At 36.8% G+C, this 26,828-nt stretch overlaps 1 protein-coding gene across 1 annotated transcript in view; it reads right to left on the bottom strand.

Moving 5' to 3' along the window:
- LOC150104473 (homeobox protein cut-like) overlaps positions 1 to 26,828 on the bottom strand; it is a 436,834-nt gene that overhangs the window by 200,022 nt on the left and 209,984 nt on the right. The window contains exon 5 of the mRNA XM_090395558.1: positions 17,513 to 17,677. Coding sequence (XP_090251684.1) covers positions 17,513 to 17,677 — 165 coding nt within the window. The remainder of the gene's footprint in view (positions 1 to 17,512; positions 17,678 to 26,828) is intronic.

The following is a 26,828-nucleotide window of genomic DNA, read 5'->3' as shown; positions in this document are numbered from 1 at the left end:
GGTAGTGTGGACCCACCCACATGCAATATTCACCAGGGGGGAATAAAATTTTGTCTGTATTTACTACAAGGGATTTTTTAAATGGTTCCCTCCTCTTAGTTCAATGTGGTCTTATGATTCATTGCGAGGATGACTGGAGAGCAATCCCAGACAGAGAAGGCCAACTCAAGATGGTTAACTCAGATAAGGCTAACCACTTTGGGTATCAGTCATCTTTTGGCTTCCTTTTCAATTGGTATTTTGGTTGCTCATCTGCATGAGACTAGTGAAAAAGTAAAACTGAAAACCTTTGGCTATATGATGATATAAAAGAGCTGAGGCCTTTTTCTCTATCTCTAATATTATCCATCTGTCTTTTCTTTCTCTTAATACTGTCAGGTTCTCTTGCACCTCTATACTAACTACTCGAGGCCTATGATGAACACCTCTTTACTTTTTTAACTCAATAAAGGTTGAAACTGGTCTGGGTAGTAGCCCTTCATGTGCTTTGCATTATAGGATACTAAGGCAATTGGTGTGAAGTCATTAACTTCTATATACAAGTAGCCCAGTTGTGAAGTTACTTCATGCACAAACTTTGTTTGCTTATTATTACCACCCCAAGACCTCATGGAGTCAAAGACTCATTTGGGAGGTCCTTTTATCACACACACACACAGCTCATCATACCATGTTTTAAACACATTCAAACTCTTTGCAGACATCACATTCTCAGGCAAGGCATTCCAATCATTCACAACTCTGCACGAAAAAAACCTGCCTCTCACTCCCCTACTCACACCCTCTTTATACAGTTTCTAGGGATGACCTCTGGTTCTCCCCTGATCTCCCACTATTCTCTGTAAAACTTCTCCAGCATTGATCCTATAACAACCCCTTACCAACTTGTAGGTCTCTATCATATCTCTCCTCTTCCTCCTGTCCACCAGACTCTACAAATTACATCTTCTCAATCTTTCCTCATACTCGACATTCCAGAGGTCAGAAACTACCTTAGTCAGTCTCCTTTGGACCCTTTCCAACATCTCTTCATCCTTCTGAAAATCCGGTGACCAAAACTGGGCACAATAGTCCATGTGTGGCCTAATCAAAGCCTTATACAACGAAACAAGAATCTCCCTACTTCTACACGCCAGTGTCCTCCGCATCATTCCCAGAAGCCTTTGTGTTGCCTTCGTAATTTTGGCGATGTGTCTCCTAAATTTTAGATCCTTATCCACTATCACCCCCAGATCTCTTATTTCCTCCTCCTCCAACAATATATTCTCACCAAGCATAAATTCTGCATCCCATCTTTGTTTTCCAAATTTTAAAACCTTACATTTTGCAACATTGAACTCACATCCCCATTTCCGTGCCCAATCACTCAATCTATTCAAGTCTTCTTGAGGCCACAACATCTTCTCTACTCTTCATGGTTCATCCCAACTTTGCATCATCTACAAAAAACTGAATATCTCCACAAATCTTCACCTATATCATTAATATACAAGTTAAACAGCAATGGACCTAAAACAGACCCCTAAGGCACTCCACTAGTGACTTTCCTTTTCCTGGATATCGCTCCCCCATACACAACTTGTTGATACCTATCAGATAGCCAGTCTCCAATCCAATGCACCAATCTAATATCCAACCCCCATCTGCTCTAGTTTGACTGTCAACCCATCATGAGGTACTCTATCAAAAGCCTTTGCAAAATCCAAGTATATTACTGTGTATCCTTTTCCTCTGTCCAAGGATGCAGTCACTTTATTGTAATAAGTAAGTAGATTACTAAAACATGACCTCCCTTTAGCAAATCCATGCTGTCCATCAAAGATAATACCATTGTTATCAACCCAACTCTGGATCCTAGTTCTCACAAGCTTCTCCAACAACTTAACCACAACACCTGACACACAGATAGGCCTATAGTTTGATGTTTGAGTTCGATCACCTCCTTTATGAAGTGGCACAATCTTGCCCTCCTTCCACTCCTTAGGAACTTGACCGAGTGCAAGACTCATATTAAAAAAATATGTCAAGGCAGGCGTCAACTCCCTGGCACATTCTTTCAGAATACGTGGTGATATATTATCAAGTCCCACAGCCTTATTAACATCTAGTTTACTCAACTCCCTATACACCTCTTGCTCACCTACAGTTAGTCTCTCCTCCCCATCATCAACTGCTCTCAATCCCTCCATGAAGTCACATTCACAAGATTGAAAGATCTTTATGAACTGCTCATTAAGTATCTCCACCACACATTCTGCATCAGCTGTCTTTATACCATTTTCTCCAAACAATGTCATCCTTTCATAATTATTCTTTCTTTTGCTGGCTACATATTGAAAGAATTCCTTAGGATTCTTTTTGGCTTCATTAGTCAACTGCTGTTCATACCTCTCTTTAGCTACCCTCACCAACCAAGTCACCCTCCTTGCTTGGTCTTTGTAGACCTCATGGAATTGGTTATTTCCACTTCTTTTATGCTGCTTCCAGAATGCCCTTTTTCTATGTATCGCATGCTTAATCTCTTTATTCATCCATCTCACACCCACCTTATTTAACCTTCTCACCCTTGGAATACATTTAGACAGTGCATCTACTAAACAGTTTTTGAAAATCCCCCAAGCTGCATTGATCTCTTTTCCAGCTAACTCCTCATTCCATGCTACACCCTCAAGCTGTCTTCTGAGCTCTTCATAATCACCCCTCTTGTAGTTCCACATATACCCTTTTCTCACAGAGGTCCTCGCACTGCTGGCAACCACCCAGGTAATCACCTCATGGTCACTCTCACCAATTGGTAGATGATTTGACACCTCATTTACAATTACATCATCTGATGAGATGACCAAATCCAAGACCCTCAATCTTTGTGTGTCCTCTGTTACATACTGTCTGAGGTAGTTATCCCTCAAAAACTCAACAAATTCATTTTCTTTACTTCCAGTTGCTATCTCATCATTCCAGTCTATATTGTCAAAATTAAAATCACCCATAATGATCACCCTTTTCTTATTTACTTGGCTAATTTGATTGTATATTTCACTATCACCACCATCCACATTACCTGGTCTATAACAACATCCCACCAAGTATTTGATTCTATTCACCTCCTTACACCATACTGCCTCAAAACCACTGGCACTATTTCCGTCTTGCATCTCTACTTTGTATGGACATAACTCTTTCTCTATCATCAATAGAATTCCGCCTCCCTTTTTACCCCTTCTATCCTCACGAAACACATCATACCCTACCATCTCTATTCCTGTCAAGATGTCATCCTCTTCCAACCATGTCCCACTTATTCCGATAATCTTTGGGTGAACAGACACAATTAGTACAACCATTTTCCACACATTAACAAATTGTACTCCCATCTCCTCACACATTTCAGCCAGCATATCATTCATAATCCTTGCTCTCTGCCTCATTTCACCACAGTCATACTTCTTGTCACACTATTCTCTTTTATCCTTCCAAGCAGCCTCCTGATATCCATTCTGACACGCTCTTTGCCCTCTCTCAAATCATTTGTACCAATTAATACTATTAACTCTTTTGCTCGCTCCCACCTCATATCCAATGCCTCAATCACTCTACTCATTTTACCGCCTGGAAAACATACCTTGTACATTCTATCCTCTAGCACACCTTTAATAATGGAGTCGCCATACAACGTCTCGCTCATCTTTTGTTAACTCTTTCATGCCATCATGATTTATTTTAATAGTTTTGACCTGAATTCTCTTAATTTCATTCTGCATCCATTTCATTTCTTCATCATCATCAAATTCCTGCCATGTACCCTCAAGATACTGTCATATCCTGTACCATGCCATGTACAGGATATGACAGTACTACATGAAAAAATTACATCATTACTAACTTCCTATCTACAATTTTCCTCCAAATCAGTCTGTTACTTATCAAGACTCCAACATTATCAGATCTTATATTTCTATCGTCTAAGGCACTTTGTACCGTATCAATCCACCTATATCTTGGTCTTCCTCTGGGTCGTTTTCCTGCCAACCTGGCAGAGAACACTTGTTTTGCTAATCTTTCCTCTCCCATTCTATTTAAGTGACCATACCACCTGAAATTAGCTCTGCTAACACATTCCTGGATGCTGACAATGTCAAGTTCTTTCCTAATATCCTCATTTTTAATACGATATTGCCATTGATGCCATCTGTTCACGCCTCTAATCTTTCTCAGGACTCTCATATCTGCGGTCTCTAGTCTTTGGTCAAGTGTTTTACTTCTGACCCAGCTCTCAGATCTATAAGTTAAAACTGGTTTGAACACTGTCTTGTATACAGCTAATTTAGTGTTCCGACTAATTTCTCTCTTATTCCATATGAATTTATTCAATTGACTTCCCACCATACCAGCTTTGCTGATTCTGTTGTCTATTTCTATATTTAATTTACCATCTTCAGTAAAAATCGTGCCTAAGTAGCTGAAATGTTTTACTTGTTCCACAGGTTCTCCATTCACAACACAGTTGAACATTTTCAATGATTCTGCCTATTTTCATTGTCTTTGTCTTTTTATTGCTGACCTTCATACCATATCTATTACAACAGTTATTCAATTTAGTCAGAGAATCTTGCAGACTTGTAGTGGATTTATTTAGAAGTATAACATCATCTGCATAAAGCAAAGAGCTGACATTAACATCTCCAATTTTTATATCAGGTTTAATACCACTTTCCTTCATAATGTGATCCATATAGATAATGAATAACAGAGGGGATAATGTACATCCTTGTCTCATACCAGATTTAACATTAAACCATCTTCCTGTACTTCCTTCAATTCTAACTGCTGACTTACAACTCAAATAAAGACTACATATTGTTTGATATAATGCCCCATTGACACTATATAACTGCAGCGTATTGAATAGCTTCTCTCTCTCTCTTGGAACCTTGTCATATGCCTTTTCCAAATCGACAAAACTTAAATACAGATCTTTGTTATATTCCCATGCTTTCTCGACTATTTGTCGTAAAGTGACGCTCTGATCCTGACTAACTACTAACTCTATTTGGCCTGAATGCAGCTTGTTCTTCACCAAGTTTTTCTTCCACAATTGTTCTCAACTGTTTCTCAAGTATACTTGCATAGATCTTGCCAGGAACACTCAGTAGGGAAATACCTCTGTAATTCTCACATTCAGTTTTATTTCCCTTTTTATATATGGGTACTATGAGAGCTCTACTCCAATCATCGGGAATTCGTCCCTCTGTCCAGGCTTTCTGAACTATGCAGTGCAGCCAAGTAATTTCATTTCTTGCCTCATCCAATCCAATTCGACTTCCGAATCTCGCAACACATTCTCTGTATCATTCAATCTTTCTAACTCTCGACCCCCTCTTCTCATTTTCACTCATCCTTCTTTGTTTCCGTACTTTCGGTCCAACATTCGCTCTCATTCTTCCCATTTTCACACTCATTTATCTTTCTTTGTTTCCATACTTTCGGTCCAACATGCGTCCAACTTTCACTATCATTCTTCCAATTTTCACACTCATTCATCTTTCTTTGTTTCTGTTCTTTCAGTCCAATATGCATTGAACTTTCGCTATCGTTCATTCTTTTTTTGCTATAATCCATTCTTTCGATTTTTTTCACTTCTGATTTCTGTGTCATGCCATTTCTAGTTTCATTCGTTCTCTCAATTTTGTTTCCTTCCACCACTCTCACCTCACTTTCGTCCCTTTTAACATCTGTTATTTTCAAATCGCTTCTTTTTTACTGATTTTTTAACATTTTTTCACCTCTCTTTCAAACGTGCACCCATTTTCCCCACGACAATCTCACTACTAACATTTTCTGTCATCAATTTCATATTTGCATTCATCAATTCCTCGTTCAGGTCACACTTCGCATACCCTCCTTCCATCCTCACCAAATATCCACAAATCATTTATATAATCAAAAGAATACATATAACAGACCTCACACTAAACGAAACGACTGAAATCTAAATTAAAGTCATGGAATGACAATGCCGTCCCCATTTTTTGCACGTTAATAAGTCTAATAATAACGATTTCGTAATTAAGTTTTGGCAAAACAAAATCCCCCACACTAATAAAACCAGTAGTGCACAACGTTTACAGCCTCTCTTATTCAAAAAATTATGCATATGTATTTAATTATTCCTAGAAAACTTATCCTAATCAGGAGCTCTTCTTATACATGTCACTGTGCTTAATGCTATCCTGGAACGTATACTTGTTAACTTATAACTTATACTTGGATAAAGGATGTAACCAAGAATATAAATTTCTTAGTATCTTTAATTTATGATGACCTGCTTGTAGTCTTCCAGTTAAGAGAGTACAGAATGAAATATGATCAAAATATTGCCACTCCACAGAAGTGGATGCTAAGCCAGATGTTTTGCTTACAGAGTTGTTTTAATGTTGGTAGTTGAGAAGCAGAGCAATGATACTGAATGAAAAGATGGCTGAATTACATCAATGAATCTGAAGGGAAGTTAGAATGGTTTAAAGCTGATTGGATGCATTTGAATGGGTTTGATATTTGTCATTTGGAGCAGCTGTTGTTTAATAAGAGTGTGCAGGGTTCACATGAAATTAGTACCATAGAAGCAGGCTGTGAAAGGATATGAAGAGGATGGATACAAAGATGAGGAAGTGATTATTGCAGAGAAAAGTGATGCATTGCAAAACAGTGGGAGATGATAAGAATATAAGTGAAAATCAGACTCGGGATCAGGGAAACAGGAATGGTCAGAATGTGGTGAGGAAAGTGCACTATAGCAGAGAGAGAGAGTAAAGAGGGATTGTGTTTATGGGATAGCCTCAAAGAGTGGAGAATTGTTATGCTTCTATACTAATGTATGGAGTATCAGAAATAAAGGAGCTGAGTTTGAAGCATTGATCGAATCAGTATGCCCAAAGATAATTGGCATAAATGAAACTTGGTTGACTGAGGATAATATATTGTCAGGACTTGAAATGGTAGGATGTAGAAGTTTTTGAAAGGGGTAGGAAGATGAAAAGAGGAGGGGAAGTATTGTTAATGGTAGCAGAGGAATTATGTCCTTCAAGAGTTGAAGTGGAAAATATTAGTACCTGTGAAGATTTTGGAGCTGTTTGGTGTGAAGTTGAGATCAATAGAATAGTTTATGTAATAGGATGCTATTATAGGCCAGGTAATGTGGAGAGTATTGATTGTGAAATGTTTAGACATATTAGTTGGACAAATAAATGGAAGATTTTAATTATAGGAATGTGGACTGGAAAGAAGAGATAGTATATGATAACAAGGAGAGTGAATTTATTGAGTTTCTGTAGGATAACTATCTAAAGCAGCATGTAATGGAAGCAACACAAGGTTTGTCTGTGTTAGATATGGTGATATGCACACAGGATTGGTTGTGAATGAGTTATCAACACTGCCACCTGTTGATGAAAGTGATCATGAGATACTGGTTTGGAAGGTAGTCAAACAGGAAAAAGTTGTTATCAAGAAGGTCTATGTGTAGAACTATAATGTGGGTGATTATAGTTCAGAAGCTCTGTAGTCAGCTAGCATCAATTGGGGTCCCACCGGGCTCAGTACTAGGACCTATATTGTTACCCTTTATATCAATGACATTGCCAGTGGATATTCAGTTGTTTGCAGATGATGCGAAGCTGGGAAGGATTATTAGTAATAGTGCAGATGTGGTAGCCCTGCAAGAGGATTTGAATAAGTTAGATAGATGGGCAAATGAATAGGGGTCCGTTTAATACAGCAAAATGTAAGGTCTTGAGGTTTGGGAAACATCGATTTGATGCTGCTTCTCTATGGGAGGAGTTATACTGGAGGAAGTAGGGGAGACAAGAGATCTGGGGTTGATGATTGATAGAAACCTGAAATTTAGAGGGACATGTTGCAAAGGTGGTGAAGGTAATACAGAGGATTGCTGCAATGAGGACACTGATCTGCAGAGATAAAAGGGTTATCATTCCATTGTATAAGTCTCTGATCAGACCACACTTAGACTATTGTTCTCAGATTTGGTCCCCAGGATTTGAAGGGGATAAATTAACTGTGGAAAGGATACAAAGACGGATGACAAAGATGGTTTCAGGACTGTACAAGGATAGTTATGAAGATCGACTGAGGGAATGTGGACTGTAGAGTTTGGTGGATAGAAGAAGGAGAGGTGATATGATTGAGACTTTTAAACTGTTGAGAGGTGGTTACAGGGTTGACACTGGGGAGTTCTTTCGCTTGGTTGAACAGCAGAAAGGAGTGATGACAAGAGGCCATCCCTGGAAGTTACGAAAGGAAACTGTGAGCAAGAGGGTGAGGAGTGGTGAGAGCGAGAACGGTCAATGAGTTTAAGGAGTGGTATGATAGACTGTGTTTCTTAAGGGGGACCTCCCCTCGATGAATCTTGACAGACTTTATGTTCTTAGGAAGGACACCTCCCACGATGAGTCTTTTGACTCCATGGAGGCCTGAATAATAATAATAATGCATTGGGTTGATGAACTGTGTAGAAAAGATGTTGACAGTGCATGGGAAATGATAAGGCATCTAACACAAGTAATGCATAACTGCATACCAAGAGTGAAGTGAATAAGAGTAGGAGTGAGATGAATGAACAGTGAAATCAAGCAAGAAGTGTTATAAAAGAAGTTGTAATGGAGGAATACAAGACAGTCTACAGTGAACAGATGCATGAAGAATTGAATCATCATGAAGAATATAAACTGCAGGCCAGAAAAGTGACAAGCACGGTTAAAAAATAAAAAAAGTAGAATATGAGAGGAGATTGGCCAGTCAATTCAAATTTAATCCAAAGGAATTTTTCTGCTATGTGCAAGCAGGAGGAAAAATAATTATGGCAGGTTGACACTAATGAGTAGTTATGGTAGCAGAAATGATACAGTGGAATTATTTAATGAACACTTCATCAGTGTATATAATAGCGATGTGAATGATGCTGTGCAACATATAGAAGGGAGAGAGAGGGGATTAGGAGAATTAAAGGTGAAAGAATCAGAGGTATATCAAGTGATGCATGAGTTAGATGTTAATAAGGCTGTGAGAATGGATGACATATCACCACATATTTTTAAAAAATGCATAAAACATAAGCAATCTGCTTATGTTTTATGATAAGGTGATGAATGTGTTGGATAAGGGAGAATCATATACAGTGATATTCTTGGACCAGTGGCATGCCTCAGAGTTCTGTTCTTGGGCACCGACTGTTTAACTTATTTGTTAATGATATTTCATGTGGATTGACTTGGGATCATCAAATATCTACCAATAATGCAAAGTTAGGTAGAATTATCAGGAGTAGTGCTGATGTTAATTCTCTACAGGAAGATTTGAATAGACTTTTAGCTTGGGCAAATGGGTGGGGTTGCAGTTTTAATATTAATAAATGCAAGGTGTTACACTTTGGGATACAGAGATATGAGGCTATGTACTGTATTGGTGGAACTGTAATTCAAGAAGTGGATGAGATTTAGGATCTTGAAGTGATGGTAGACAGTGGACTGAATTCCAGGTTCACATCGCACATGTTGCAAAGACTGCACATCGTATTGCTGTTATGATAAAAAGTACATTGACATGTAAGGATAAAAAGGTGATGGTGCCTCTATACAAGGCACTGGTCAGACCACATATGAAATATTGTTCTCAGATTTGGTCATCTAGTTTCCATTGTGATGTGGAAACACTAGAGAGGTCCAAAGATGAATAACCAAAGTGATATCAGGAATCTGGGGTGTTAGTTACGAACAGCATTTGAGATGATGTGGATTACAGAGGTTGGTGGATAGGAGAAAAAGATCAGATATGATAGAGACCTTCAAGTTAGTTAAGGCAGTGATTCTTAACCTTTTAGTAGTTGCAGCCCCTTAAGTATCCTAAATATTTTCACAGTACCCTAGTTTGTAGTAACATAATAATTAAACTGTTTTTTAAAAAAATAGTGGTTTTACTTACTAATTATAATAACAAAAAAATCAGAAAACAGAAATCAGGTTTACTTAAATATTACTGTAAAAACTTTAGGAAATTTATTTGATTTAGGAAATCAGATAATGTTCTTTGTTTGCTCATTTTATAAGGGAGTAAATTTTCAGAAATAACAAATTAGTATTACAGCACTGAAAGTTTCGAAAAGTAATTGCACTCAAGTAGAACTTAACAATGTTAAGTTCTACTTGAGTGCAATTACTTTTCGAAACTAGTATTGTTTAAAACTTCAGAGAATCACTTCTGTGACACGTTTGCACATCCAGTAGGCAGATGCCATGACTTACAGTGTTGCCAGCTGCGAAAAGTTGCCTTGTTGCGCCACCACAAAAGAAACTACTACATTAAACTGCATATTCATATTACTAATACAAAACAATACAAGTTTGAAACAAAGTAAAATAAAGAGCAAAAAATGATTATTTTAAGAGATTTCAAAATTTAAAAAAAAAATTTCTGCAGCCCCCTAGGGGGCCACGGCCCACCAGTTAAGACTCACTGAGTTAAGGGATTCTATCAGATTAATACAGCAGAAATTATAGAAATAGTGGATGTTAAGATCAAAAGAACGAGAGGTCATCCCTGGAAGTTGTATAAAGATGGGAAGAAGGGTGTGAGGAGTGGATGTTTTATATGGAGAGTTGTTAGTGAGTGGAAAGCTTCACCTGAGGGCAGTGTGAGTGCAGGTAGTGTAAATAACTTCAAAGCTCAACTCTTATCCAAATCCTAGTTTTCTGATAATTACGATGAAGCAGTCCAAACCAAAAATTCAGCATATGCCCAATGGTTCAAGTCAAAAGCTCCAGCCTCTTGCTTAAACTACAGCTCATAACAAATGCAAAAAAAAATCATCAACAAATCCAAAGCAGACTTTTGTAAGGACCAAATGCCCTAAGCTTATCACCTATCTAAATGGCAGTTGAGCCTTTCGTTCCCTCACCAAGGCTGTGGGATGCAACTTCTTTTTACCTCTCTGTCCTGATGGTACAATAGTAACATCTAATGATAAGGCAGATCTTGGCATTAGATTTTTTTCTTCATATATTGTACAGAGACCAAGACAGATCTCCCACTATTCCACAAACTACTCACAGTATGCCTCGTTTGAAATTTCACCAGAAATTTCATCAGTAAAATATTTAGTAGCCTCAATACCAATAAGTCTCCTGGTCATGATGGTATTCCTGTACTAAAAGCTTATGCTGTGGAACTCAAGACCCATCTTGTACTGTCTTTTCAAGCTGTCATACTCATCTAACATCTTTACAATAGGTTGGAAGCAAGCATTTATTAAGCCTGTTCCCAAAAAAGAGAGAACAAAAGTTAACCACCAAATCATCGCTCTACTGCTGTGACCTCAATACTCTCAAAAACAGAAAAGATAATCAGTGACAACCGCTTCACTGCTTGTAAACTCACCAATTACTTAGTAATCACCAGTATGGATTCTGCCATTCTCACTCCACAGAAGATCTCCTAGCCTACCTTTGAATGCAGGCTGTGATAAAGTTTGGAGAAACTCAAGTGTTTGCTCTTGATATTTCCAAGGCATTTTACTGAATCTAGCATCATGACCTTCTTATCAAGCTATCATTTTATGGTATTCCTCCTTCCCTTTTAAAATACTTTGCCAGTTTCTTCTCTGGTTGTTCATTGCAGGCTATGGTGGATGGTTTCCTTTTGTTAGATTTTTTAATGCTAGTGTATCTCAGGACCCTGTGATTTCATTTCCACTCTTGTTCCTATACATGAATGCTCTCTGAGATCCAACCCTATTTATAACTTTTGATAACAGTGCTCTCCGTTCTTTTTCAAAACATTATAGTGCTCAATTAATTCATGTGTTCCGATCTTTATCTCATGCCTTAAACACAATTTCCTTGCAATTTTTAAGTGGAGTGAGGACAAGCTGGTGAATTTTAATGCCACCAAAATGCAGTCCTCTCTCATTTCGTAGAAGAAAGACCATGCTTCACTCTTCCTCAGGTCTGATGACAACCAACAATTCTGCTTGCTAACCAGAATAACCTCCAGAAAAAGCTTGGTATCCTTTTTTTGTTCCAAAAACAGTATTTCTCTCCTCAACTCCTGACACTCTATAAAGCTCAAATCTGCCCAACCTTGAATACTGTCCGGGGTGGTGAACCTGAGATCTTTTTTGGAATGCTTGATTGCATTCAGAAGAGAGCAATTTACTTAACTGATTTCCCCCCCCCCCCTCTCCCCCCTCCATTGGCATTCCCATAGATGTTGCTCCACTGAACTGGCCACTACCATCCTTCCTCTTTCCTCTAATCATCTATGAATATGGGAAGCTGCTGATCAATATCCATACACAGTTCAGCTCCAAAAACACATCAAACCAGTATTTCATACTCTACCTTCATTGCCTACACTTCTCTTTGGAATGCCTTCCACATTGCTTTCTCGAATGATTACAAAATGATTATAACCTTCATTTCTTTAAGAAAAACATCAACAAATTCTTTTCTAACTACATGTCTACACTTACATACACACACTGCCACGTGTGTGTGTGTGTGTGTGTGTGTGTGTGTGTGTGTGTGTGTGTGTGTGTGTGTGTGTGTGTGTGTGTGTGTGTGTGTGTGTGTGTGTGTGTAATATATAAAAAGGGGGATGAGATCCAGAATCTTGATGTTGTGGGTGATAGACCTGAAGTTTAGTACATATAAAATGAGTTTTGCAAAGATTATAGAATACTGCTGCTATAATATCTAGAACTGTGACAAGTAATGGTGAGGAGGGTTGCTATTGTAAGGCCTTGAATGGGCCATATATGAACAGAGAGTTCACAGTTGAGTAACTAAAGCAATGGCATTTCCCTGGAATATTGATTATGGTAAAAATCCGAGGAAGTAGATAAGTAGAAAAGGGATGATATGATCAAAACATTTAATCGGTGATGGTATTTTACAGGATTAATATGGATGGAATTATACATAGAATGAAGTGTGAGAGACTGTCACTGGCAGTTACATGTGCGTATATTACATGTGGAAGTGAAGAAGGGAGTGAGCAGCATATTTTTGTACATGGGGAGGGGTTGGGAGGGGTGAGTGGATGAGTGGAATGTGTTATCAAACAAAGTGCTGTTGTTAATGGTAACAATGTGAATGAGTTTAAGTTTCACTCTGATAGATACGTTGCTGGTTGAGTGAGTCTTACAACAAGTCTGTTGACTCACTGGGAGTTTGTTATTATTACTGATAACAAGCAAGAGGAAATAAGAATGAAACAGTAAAGAAATGTGCATGATGGACAGCATTATACAGATATGTATATACAGATATGTATATACATATATATATATATATATATATATATATAAAATACTATATAGTATATGTTATATAATAACAGTCCTATGTGATTAGCTTGTTGAGGATATCACAAACATCAATGCCTCATTAGAATCCATCCAAGAATAGTTGTAGTGTCAGAGATGAATGAAAAATTGGGGAACACAGGCTGCCCTGTAAGCGATTTTTAAACTCTCTCATAAGCATTGTGTGTAGTGTCACAAGTATTTGTTAGTAGTCTTTGGAAAGTGATGTGCCAGGGTAGCTCCACCAGTAGGATGGCAAACAAGATGAATTCTTGCCATCCAATGCCAAAAATATATCTGGCATTGGATGAAAGCCATCCTGTCATCTAATGCCTTATTTCTCCTAATTTTCGTTGGTCATCATCAATTGCTAAACCCATGGCTGTTGATGATTTCAGAAATCATCAGGCGAGTGTATGACTGCAATCATCTCATAAACTCTTAAGAATCATATCATTGTTTGAAATTGAGTTTATCAGTCGATTTTTTCTGAGATGTGGAATTAAAACCCAAAGTTTCTTCGGAAAAAACCTCTACCAAACTGCCAGAAATGAACTAACTCAGGATATACTGGCTGAAAAAGAGAAAAGAAAAGGACCTAGAAAAAGTGCCTCTACCGAGTGACTATAATCGAGCTGACAACAGTCTAGCATTGTGGTGCCAGACACGTTGCTACAAGGTACACATGCACCTACTGTTTTTATTATTTGGAAAATATCAGTGCATTATGTACACAGAATAGTGATTTCATTCAAGCAATCATATTTGAATTGCATGTAATCAGAGATGTTAAGGTGCTTGTTCTCACAGGTTCAGTTCTATTCATTGTTGTGGGTTTATTCCCCATCGGTTTCTCAAGTTCAAGTTAGCTAGGCATTATGTAGGCAAGGATTTTTTTCCAGGACAGATGATTCTCAGGAAGAAATCACCTGGATCAGGTATAGCCGGAAAACAAATTTTAAATCAGTATAGAGGATACCCTTTGGATGAAAAGACCTTGGTTCGAAACCCGTCTAAGAACCTTTATAATTACTTTTTAACTGAAGGTAAGTTAGCTGGTTGTATATGGAGGGGGGACAGTTTTCCTCCCAGAATCCCAGGTTTTTCATCCTGCAAAACAAATTAGAAGAACACATCAATGGACATGATATATTGACTTCTGTCAGTTGCTTTGGCAGTAATTCGCTACAATAACAATTAATAACCAGGAAGAAACCTGGATTTCAGAAAATTCGATCATAGAATCCATGGAATAATCTATTTCCCGATTCGAAATGATGGTTAGTTTTTCCCGTTTTCTGGTTAACTTCTCACTTGAATATAAGGTAAATTGAGATCAACTACCGACCACTGTTCAAAAGAGTCTGCCTATACCCTTCGGAGAATAAAGTGACGATAGATGGAAGGATGTTGCCTGAGATTTGTTTGCAGAGTCTGGAACACTTAGAGAAACGTAAATAGCTCTTTATAAAAAAGTACAAGGAAATCTATATTTTTGTTTACTGGGCTGCTAATGACTCGTCTTATAGTACACAGCAGATATTTCCAGTAGTGAGTACTCGAGCCGTTGGTATAAATTGTAAAATCAGTATCACATTAAACAATTTATTTGTAATATCTTCATATGTAATCGAGGACGCACCGCTTAAAATGAGTGATTTTTTTTCACGATCCAGCTTACATAACAACGTAGAATTATTCTGCACTTATCCAATAACTCTCGCATTCTCACGTGTAGCTTCACTGTTCTTGCAATGAGATAGTTCTAATTTATAGCAAGAAAATGGCATAGTGCAAGAAGACGACGTCAGTGCATACGAATTCACCTTCAGTGGTTCTAGCTGCTGACTGCAAAAAAAATTGACAATCGATATTCATTGACGAATAAAATTTTCGCGTATGGAGAAGATTGTGTACACCCTTCATTTGCACTAATGACTCGTCTTCATTCTATACTAATGGCCAACTTCATTCTATACGAGGGCCAATATATGATGAGCAGTAGCGTCACGGGCCGCACACTTTTAGACAGAACTTAAATAAAAATAAACTCTGCATTTTTTCAAGGCAATAGTTATATGTATTGAATTACTATATTTGTTAAATCATTTTACTACTGGGAGAACAATATAAAATACTTGATTTATTTAAACATTTGTTAAATTAAATTTAATTACATATTTCTATGTATATATAAAGCAATTTTGATTCCCTGAGAATATAAACTGTTTCCATCATCAGAAATAATGAATATAACTAGTATATCAATCAGATTTTCTGATTGATATACTAGTTATATGCCGTCGAAACTAATAGCTAAATTGATAATACATATAATTTAATACAGTTTTTATCCTGCCGCGGGCCGCACAAAATCACGTTTTCATGCGGCCCGCGGGCCTGCTGTTGGCCACCTATGATGTAGACCAGGGGGTTCCCAACCCTATGCCCGCGTGCACCATGGCGCCCGTCGACCAATTTGTGTGTGCCTGCCGCTGTTCAATCGTGTGCCGTATAGTTTGAAATAATCACGCAACAATTCATGGCATGCTATATGACGCATGCGTTAATGACACATGACGAGTATTAAACGCATACAATGTAAAGTAGACGCGCATTCGAAGTTGTTCATTTTAGTTTAAGAACTGAAATATCATCATATTCTCCTAATTATGAAGCACTGACCAATGAAATGCAATGCCAAAGATCACACTAACTTACATATATATATATTTAAATTTTTATATAATGTAAACTTTTAAGTAATAAAACGTTTGATTATAATGTAAACTTTGTATGTATTCATTTAACAAAAGAATTCAAAAAATTTGCTTGAAAAAATAGATGGTAAAATACCGTCGCCCTATCGGTATTTTAGAATGTGCGCTAGGAAACAAAAAGGTTGGGAACCCCTGATGTAGACAATCGTGGATATTCCAACTCTTGAATATCCGAATTCATCGCAGTCGCAGTGACGGAATAATCAAAGAGAACAGCGCGGTTTTACAGTAAGAATTTAACGTAAGAATCGATGAGGTGACCACATTTGACGTATGTCTATCCACTCACCCACTTTTTCTTTCATTTCCATAATGAGCATCCTTGTATCACTGAGGAGGAAAGCTGAGTTTATCACTGCTATCTTGAAAGCAAGAGACAGTCAGTGATTCGTTAACACTAAGCATGCTCAAAATTGTACCTCCTGCAAGTTAAGTCATTGCTTGGTTAGACATGAATGGTAAATATTGTAACTGAAACTAAAGTAATCAGTTGATAAGGCATCACTTCGTACAAGGCGAAGTCAAAATAGCACAAAATACACGAAACATTTAGTAGAATTACGAAAAAGTTCCAGGAAGTTCGCTTGTGTCAATAAAAAGGTCCTCTCGCATCACCAGAGATACTTTTCGGCAAGCCCTCATAAATATTAACAAAATGCATTTTTTGTTTCGTCAGCAAATGAAACTTTTTAGACCGAGTATGTACTGTATTTCAAAGATGAATATAAATTTATTCATTTATTTATTAAAGTTTTTAGGGGGAGGAAACACTCAAGTAAAGGGACGGTTAGATACAGGGCATTGCATATGGCAGTAAAATAATAATAATAATAATAATAATAATATATATATATATATATATATATATATATATATACACTGGCATCGCTATCTATAAAGACTCCTTCAAAGATACCGCTTTGCTCCAATCACATGAGGTGTTTTTAGGAACTCCGCTTACTCTTTGACTCTCAAAAAAAAAATAATAATAAAATAAAAGTCTCTAAAACAGGTACAACTGACATATTCACAAGTCAAATCGCGCTCTTAAAGTTATTCAAGTGCGCATGCACGCACATACACACAAAAATGCTATTTCAAAGTAGAAAGTGTCCTGCTCCATCCTTGCCGGTAATCAGTCTGTACGAGACAGAACACAAAAGTTTCAATAAAAGCAGAATACTAGCAATAATATTTCTAATATTATTTAAAAAAAATTAAATTAAAAGTAAGATTTATTGACTTACAAATGCATTTCAAATGAAATATTTTTGTTTAAATCATCTGGATAAGTTAAACTTTTCAGTATATTTAAAAAGAAAGTTTCGTTGCTTTCCGTACGAGGACGCTTCCAACTTACCTCCCTTTCTTTTGTGGCTAGTTCCAACTCTAAAGACGAGTGCGTCGCCTCATCCATAGCTTTCCCCGCATCAGGTGCTTTCTGGTCAGCCAAGTGGAGCGACTGCTTCGTGGCTGTAAGTTGTTCCTTCAGCTGCGAGATCTCCTCTTCTGCTAGTGCTGCCCTCTGTTGTACAAGAGTGAATAAGTATATTATGATTTTAAACGTATGACAGGTTGGTGGCAGCTTAACAAAATTCATGTTTCTATGAATATACAATATTCAGTGATGTACTACCCCCCCCCCTCCCAAGCACAGTAGGCCCTGTTCTCTTAGCCTTTTCTCAAGTTGAATTCCTGACTAATGACCAAGCATTAATAAAGAATTTAGGTCCTTTCATGCACACACTACTGAATGACGCTTCCCTCACCACATATTGAAGAAGTGTAAAAATAAAACATTAACCTTTGACGTGGAGAATGAGACCTTAACCACTATTCCCCACCCCCACACACCAACCATAAGTCTATCGTGTGCCACTATAAATATATTAATTATCTTTTGCACTTTTTAATTCAACTCTACAGTTTCTTTCTGGGCTGCTAATAATTTCCCCAAGTATTTGTGAATGAAATCATCTCTGTTTATCTGTCAGCTAGCGTTTAATCCTCAGAGTAAAACAGAACAAGATGTGCACCAACTTGCCACTAATATTAATCCTATGGTTGAGCTTACAAACTTACATAAAGAATAGCAGACAGAGGGAAAAACTGTTTGCAGTTTTCTTCCTCCTTCCATCGGTTTTAGAATTTCCTTTTGAAGAAGCAGATCTGCACTCAATGCAATGTCTACATTAATATGAAAACATTATGGGTTGAAATTTGAAAAAAGGGAGTGGGGGAACGCTTCCCTCACTACATATTTAAGGAAAAATTAAAGAACAAGTATCAGATTCCTTGACACTCTAAACCTTTGTAATGGGACACGTAAAGTATGCATGATGCTCTACACTAATAGAGCTTATTGGTATCGCGTGATAAATGAGTAACTGAAGTAAATAAAAATCGGATATTAGTGACAGCTCTAAGATGGAGAATGTAAAGTCGATGCATACCTTAAAAAAAAAAAGACAAGATGACGAATAAGCCATATGAACATGTCATATCTCCAGACTGCACTCATCGTTCAAATTTCAGGTTTGAAATTAAATTATTAAGCATGCGCAATTACCTGAAAATATCTACTTAGGGTGTTCGTATTCCAAGGAAGCAACACTGGGACTTATTTTGTTCCCATTCCATTTTATCTTCTTTGTTGTTATGGCCTGTCATAGCCAAGTAACTTGGCTTATTTGAAACCCAAGTAATAGCAGGGGACTTAATCCTATCTGTATGGTGTATGGGATTCGAACCTACGTCTTTTCAACCAAAGGTCATCTTCTATTCCGACTGAGCTACAGAAGTTATTCTGTTCCAAAGTATAAACATTTTTAGTGATTGCGTCGGTTTCCTACAATTAATATTACATAAACACATTGTGATTTTAAAATAATATTTCAGTACAGAAAGATAATTCATCCATTTTACATTTTGTTTTAGTTCTTTGCATTTCGATTCTTAGTGAGATATGCAATTACTGCACTAGCAATGTTCATTCGATTTCGAATACAAATTTTACGAGACATCATTTGCAAATACATTTAAGAAGTACCGCAATCATCTGAATTTATAAACCAAGATTGTTTGCCAATTCTTAATAGTAGCTCTGATCGATTACTATCCTCTGCATTCGTCCATGTGAGTATAGGACTACAATTCGGGTGCACCCAAGCTGGACTTATCGCTATACTTTTCTAGTTTTTACGCCTCTCAGGCATTCGTATGCTATTAGAGCAGTCAGAGGACTAAGGACCTATTCTTTTCCCCCATCACATGCTCAATTTCCTTCTATTGCGTTGTCTTAGGAATAATAGTGGGAGTCGTTGCCCTTTTCCTCTCCCAGGATACTAGCTATCTCCAAATCGAGCTGTGCAATGGAAGAACGCCAAGCCAAATGCATTCAATGCCAATAACCCATATGGACCTAATGTCAAGAACACGAGAAGAGCTTATTAATACTGACGCATCCGAATCAGCAGATATACCTGTCCAGAGAACAGATAAGAAATGAGATACGAGATCAGTAAAGAATATAGTGATTATATATTAACACTTTATTCAAATTAAAAAAATTAAACGAACAGGCGAAGAAACTGAAATCAACTGAATAGATCATTGCACATGTGAAGTGAAAAAAATATTTTTCGTACAGAGAGATGGCACTCACTCCAACGTATAATATAATATACACGTTTTTTTTTGTTTTTTTTAACGTGGGTAAAAATACCTGTTCACGTGGGATGGTTTAGAAAAGATTTATTTTGATAAGTATATTTCAGACACAGCTGCGGATGTGGAAGAGATGGTTTACTCACTTCTACACAAAATACTAAGAATAGGTGATATTTGGAATGAGCCAGCTGCAATTCTGATTGCCTGATGGTCGATAAGATCCAACCATCGGGGAGTACTGTTTTTAGAAGAGGCATAGACCTACAATCCATAATCTAATTTTGATTGGATAAGGACACTGCAAAGATGGAGCAAGGCACATCCCACACCTCAAGACTAGATGAAGGAAATATTCGATGCTCTTCAGTTATCTCTCAATCCCGTCAAGAACATCTTTATCAGGGCTATTTAATTGAAGATGGGTAGCCGATCTCATACGGAGGGAGAACTCGGGTTATTCATCCGGCAAACCGGCTGTTAGAACCCAATTAACAGGCATAATACACGCGACGCATGGCCTTAGTTGCTTCGGTTGTACATCCAAATAAACCAAACTTTTTATCTGGAGTATGTCGGATAGGTGTTAACTTTTTAATCGAATATGAATTCCAAGATTTTTATTGCAGCTGGGATTATTGTTTGTCCTAATCATAATTCAAAATCGGGATGAAGGCCACGTGTCATGACAGCAGTAGGTCACACAATGTTTTCTGGGATGAGAATCTAAACTCACTGAGAAGAGCCCAAATGGAAAGATGACAAAGACCTTTCTATGACTTTCATAATGCACGTGACGAAAACGACATCAACGTAGAGGGCGGTGCTTTCTGAAGGAGAAAGATGTTCTGTTATCGAGTTAACTCGGATAACAGATCTTTCTACTGGACAATAATCTGTCCAGTAGAAAGATGTTTCAACAGATTATTGTCCAGGATAACTGGACAATAATCTGTTGAAAATTGTCCAATAACTTTGACTAGCTACTTGACTTTGGAAAAGCAATAATACAAGTAACTGTCCTTTGATAGAAATCAGGAAATACATCCTCATAAGAGATGCTGTTGGAGAGACAGAGCAGTTAGTCCATGAAATATGGTGAGCGATGCTTGACTATCTCACAGTGGACGCCAATCTGGTCTTACAGCACTGTTATTTAAAGCAAAGCTGCTTTCAGTTCTTCTTTCTTGATCGATCTGTAGTAAAATTCCAGACCGAAGAGAACAATTTTTTGTTTCGATTTTTTATTGCCAGGAAGTTAGGGAAGTAGTACAATGGATGTACAATTGCTTTTGATTCAGCAATTTCACACCATTGTGTTACAGGATTGAGAAAGAGTGGGTGATATATCTGCCCATCATCTTTCGATTGTCTGGGACCATTTTGTGTTAGCTGATTTGGTTATCGAAGATTTGGATCTAGGATCCTATCGGCTCTGATGGCAGATGTATTTGATTGAGCAAACACGGCTCGAAAGCTATTAAATTTCTAGTGCTGCGATATCTGCAAAAGATACTTCCAAGCTCTGCTTTTAGCTTTCTGGGATACTTTTAGGCGGTGGAAACAGTTTGATGCTTTGGATATTGCTTTTCTAGTAGCGTGTATTATACGGTCTGCAACTCGATTCTCTCCTTCCGTAGGAGAGGAGTTTATTGCAGAATCAATCAAATTCTGCTAGGATCAGAATGTGTTCCAGTCAGGCTGATCTATTTTCCATTGTGATATCCTTGATGGAGCACATAGAAGAATATCCCACAGATATTCTAACTTTCTTACTCAAAGCAGAAGAGAGATTAGGAACAGACTGTTATGTCGATAGCAATATGTTCTTCGGGTAGGCAAGCAGAAAGCGTTACTATTTTTAAAATATTTTGTTGAAGAAGAGGGCATAGTTGTCAATTGTTCGTTCAACAGTCTTCTCTCTTATATTAGTATGTACACTCTTCAGTGTATTGTGGCCATTTATATCTCCATAAGGATGATGGCTTCAGACTTCTAATAAGTGTAGTGGTAGTTTCCCACCTGTTGGTAGGTGAGCAGATATGCTAACCACTCGGCCAACCAGAATACTGTAAAATAAAGTACAGGAGAAATAGAAATAAGAAGGGATGTTTCTGCACTACGAACAGGTGCTCCACATAGAAATTCACTCACATACATACAGAAGAGGCGGTGGCATATTTCTGTAAGCAGCTGCAACAAAACATTGAGCTTTATGAAAAAAATATGCTTATAATTATGAGTGATGTTAATGAAAATGGAGTAAATTTACAGATAAAGCAGATTCAACCTAGCATAGAAGAATAACAGAGGAGGGGAAAAGCTTATTCATAAAGGATGATTTAATAATTACGAATACGTAACTTTACCATAAGCAACAACAACAACAAACCACATTGATGTCATCCGGTGAAATCACACTTAACTTCACAGACTAAAGGGGGGGAAAAATCCTGGTCTAGAAAAATCGCACATTGAAACTCTGAAAACGCGGAGTATTGAATAATTCAAAAAAAAAATTCTTCCACTAATCATACCTGCACGTCATCACAGCGCGGAGGTGGACGAGTGATGTAGGTGAAGTATACTTCCCGAAGGGCCACCCTAGGTACGAAGTAACACTCGGTATACCATACGCACTGGAGGCGCTCTCTGGTTAGGTTAGCACCTCGGAAGAAAATGCTAAACCTCACTGTTCAAAGAAACCGAAATTTTTAAAACTGACGGCTGTATTGGAACTGACAGGAACAGAATAAGTAAAGCGGTAGTGAAGGAAGAAATACTGAGAACTAGTACCTGGAATATAAGATCAACGACAGAAAAAGAGGAATTAAATGAAGAACGATTACCGTAACAGCAATATCAGAGACAAAGGAAAAAGGCAAGGGCGGGGGGGGGGCATTTGCATAGTAACGCATAGCGAAGTGGAAAAACATGAAAGAGAGACAAAGGGAGCTGAATAATGATACATAAAGCTATAAGACAAGTACACGAACGTAATTATATATCAAGCCGAATGCTGCATTTAAACGTAAGGAAAGAGAGGGAAAAATATTATTAGCGCATATAGTCCAGAGGAAAGGGAACCAGCAGTAGAAATATAAGAATTTAAGAAAGACCTATAAATGATAATAGATAAGATAAAAAAAATTATAATACTTGGAGATTTAAATGAAAGAATTAGAAATGTAGCTAATGAAGAAATGATTAATGAAAATGGAATACATCTGCTACAATTTTATAGGAATGTTAAATTAAGAATACGAGTACATTCTTTAATTAATCACTAATAATCAGTAATCATAAAATATCAGGAGAATACAAGGGGCAAATATCTAACTGATTACGTTATACTAATAGAGAAATCATACCAGAAAAATTATTAATGTGAGGGATCTAACTTCAGTAGATATAGAAGATGACCATACGTTAGTACAGTACTTAGAAACATTTAACTAGAGAATACATCAAAATAATATAAAACACAATATAGAAAGAGAGAGAAAAACAAAATACGACATATAGTTACTTTAGAAGAAAGTATAAGATACGAGACCTCTACCAGAAAGGATTAACTAGAAACAATAAATAACACGAACAACTGTAGAATAGAAAATGGACAGCTTTAAAAGATAGTGAATAAAGTGGAAAAACAAAACAATTAATATAAAAACTAATCAAAGCGACTGCACTCCATTGTATAATGATGTAAAAGCCAAGCAAAAGAAAAAACAGCATTTCACAGATATCCGCGAGATAAATACATCAGTGTATGAATATAAAATTAAAGGAAAAGAAGTGAAATTGAGAAAAAAAAATAATAATAATAACAGAACAGTAACTACGAACTTAAAAAAAAAAAAAAAAAAAAACTAAATGAAAGTATAAAACTAACAAATACCAGACTGAATAAATGGAAGAAATAACTAAATAAAAGAAACGATCGACAATATATGCGATGTTAAAACAAATAATAGAGAAATCATTAGAATTCAATAAACCTATTTACATGTGTCTTATGGGTTTACCTAAAGAATCCGGCAAAATATTAAGATATTAATAACAACATTAAAAATAAGAAAAATACCAAAACAAATTTCGGAACTAATTAAGAATATACACACAAGTAACAGTTTGTATAATAAATACAGAACAAGAACAGACTAGAAGTTAAAACAACCAAAGGAATTAGCAAGCGACTCATTAAAGCCTACCTTATTCAATGAAATAATAAAAGAAGTAAACAAAATGGAAAAGTGAAATACAAATTAAAAATGGAAATTTAAGAATGATGATATCGTTTTACAAATAACGATGATGTGCAAATATTATTAAATACGTTAATTATGTAGTTTCCAGAGAATCCATAAGATATAAATTGGAAATCACAGAGAAAATAAACGAACAAATTAGTAATTTAATATTTCGGAAAAATAACCAAATAATTATGGTATGACACAAAACGAAATGCAGTACAAGAACAAACAAGAAGTAAAAGTTAGTCGACTATCTCAACAGCCTTATTTGGAAGAATAAGAATATAAGTAAAGAAATAAAAATAAGAATCTACAGAGGCGTTGTTCAACTATTACGAACATAGTCTAGCAGTAGAAACACGTCCAGAAACCATAGAAATTACTCAAATGATTGACGGTACTAATTATAAACAAAATAGATAAAAATATTGAGAAAAGATGTAGCAATATTAAACAAAATCCTTAACTCAAAAATCAGAGAAAATTATAAAATTAGCCAATAAATGACTAGGTATACAAACGAAAATAAGGATAGAAAATCATAAAGAAAGAATGCAGGAGAACAAATGACAAAAAAAGTAAAGAACTAGATGCCAAAGAGAAGTAGAGGAGACCGCGAAAAAACTGGCGGGATGGGCTAGGCTTAATTGAAAAAAGAAGGGGGGGGGATAAAAGTTTATACGCTGCTTCGGTGTCTTTAGACAATCATATGATTCTATGACTAGACTTCCTAGAAGAAACACGAAGAATGGAATTATTATTATTTGACACCTCCAGGGAGTCCAAAGACTCATCGAGGAAGAGTGTGCCAACAGCATCGAACGATTGGTTCCCTTCCAACTACTGTCTTCCCTCATAGGGAGGAAACTTTCTGAACAAAGTTTCTGGGAAATCTAAAAGAGGAAACACTAGAAGAAATGGAAGGAGTCGGTTAATAATGCAGTGATTTTCAAAGCGGAAAAATCTCATCTAGAACTTATAGAAATTATTCTCTTTGGGTTTTACATTGATTTAACTTATAACGGGAGTAGCTCAATCGGTATCGAACCGGATCTTTACAATCCCTTGACCTTAGGAGTTTTGAATCCTTAGGACCGCGAGGAACCTTTATCAGGGCTTTTCACCAGTGAAGGTTGAGTTTACTAGTCTCATACCGTGGTGGAAATGTTTTACCTCCTCGAAACTTGGGATCTTCATCACACAAAACAGGTAAACCGATTAGAACACATGCAATTATTAGACATAAATAAACTGGCCTCACTTGCATCTACCGTAAATATAAAGAGATCTATTCACGAAACCTCGATAAAGATCGAAATTGGCCTGCTTAGTGACTTTCCCATAATTCATGGCAACATACACGTTAGAAGGAGCTATACTAAGGTAAGTGATGTGAAGGCCACTGTCTCTATATTCAAATAGTGTGGTCGTGAAGTACTTCACATGCGTTTGTTTGATGAAGCTTTAGTAGAGAATAAAAACTAAAATGAAATTTTTGTCAAGTGTAGTCAATAGTTTTACTTATTTTTCGTAGAAGATTACCTGAACTGTATAAAGGTAATACGAAGTAGAGCTGGGGGGGGGATGCTAATCTTGGTGGTAGAATGCTGGATCATGCATTCTAAGCTGTGCAAAACTACCACAGCTTAAAATGCTGGATCATGAAGAAACAGGAAAAAAGAACACGCCAGATTTCTGAAATGAACTGGGTCAGAATAGGAAATAGAAATGGGATGAATGAAAATACACAATCAAAATTAAAATCACCATGACACAGTAATCAGGGGAAATATGACAACCACAGATGTTGCGGACACATTCGAAGAAATAATCCAGAAAGATTATTCCATCAGTTGTTGTGAAGCCGCTCAGGATCACAGCAACAAAGGAACACGAAAAACAGATATGTGTGTATCTGAGTAGTCATCAGTTTGGAGTATGACGTTAATTAGAATGGTCATTGATCGCTATCGTGGAAAATATGAACCGTAGGATTACTGTAATCATCACAGCGAAAGGCTGTCATACATCTTATTAAGGGGCGCCGTGGCTGTTTGCTCCTCATACTATGGTGTCCATTGACTTCTTTCCAAGCAGTGTGTGTGTGTGTGTGTGTGTGTGTGTATAATATATACTATATATATTACTTGCTCCTCTTTCGCAATTACTCTTCGACTTTGATTTTACAAATAGTAATTCTGACAACTATACAATAAATTCACTACAAACCCGCCTTAAGACTGAATAATTCAACCAAAGTACATCACATGATGATGTAAACCAAAATACAAAACAAGTCTAATTGAAACTAGCGAGCCAAAAGCAGACAACGACAGCATTTGGCACAGATGACATTTTCCAATACAAATATCTATCAATCTTTTTTTTAATTAATTAATGAACACATTTCCCCCTCGTATTTGTTTAAAAAAAAACATCTGCACCCTCGCCACTAGTTCCTACTTGTAAAAAACTTGCTTCCCCACCCCCTTAGGATTTTACCGTTTGCTTGCTTTCGTTTTCATACTTTGGTAATTCATGATTCCTTTTAAAGTTCTACGTCCAAATTGTAAGAACAATTTATAGAAGTATTTGAAAAGGGTAGGTTTTCGTTATTCCATAAAGCTTAAAAGATTTAAACACGATCCTCCGTGCAGTTCGTCAAAAATAATTTAAACTTCTTTTTGCATTAAGATAAATGGAATCTTTCAATTTTTAATTTCGTTTCAAATGTCTAATTATTTTCCTAATGAA

The sequence above is a fragment of the Typopeltis vanoorti genome, chromosome 7 (genome assembly GCF_054136105.1).
Source record: "Typopeltis vanoorti isolate ZY-2024b chromosome 7, IOZ_Tvanoo_1.0, whole genome shotgun sequence".
Taxonomy (NCBI): Eukaryota; Metazoa; Arthropoda; class Arachnida; order Uropygi; family Thelyphonidae; genus Typopeltis; species Typopeltis vanoorti.
The sequence above is the reverse complement of the archived record's forward strand: the minus strand, read 5'-3'. Positions and strand labels throughout refer to the sequence as shown.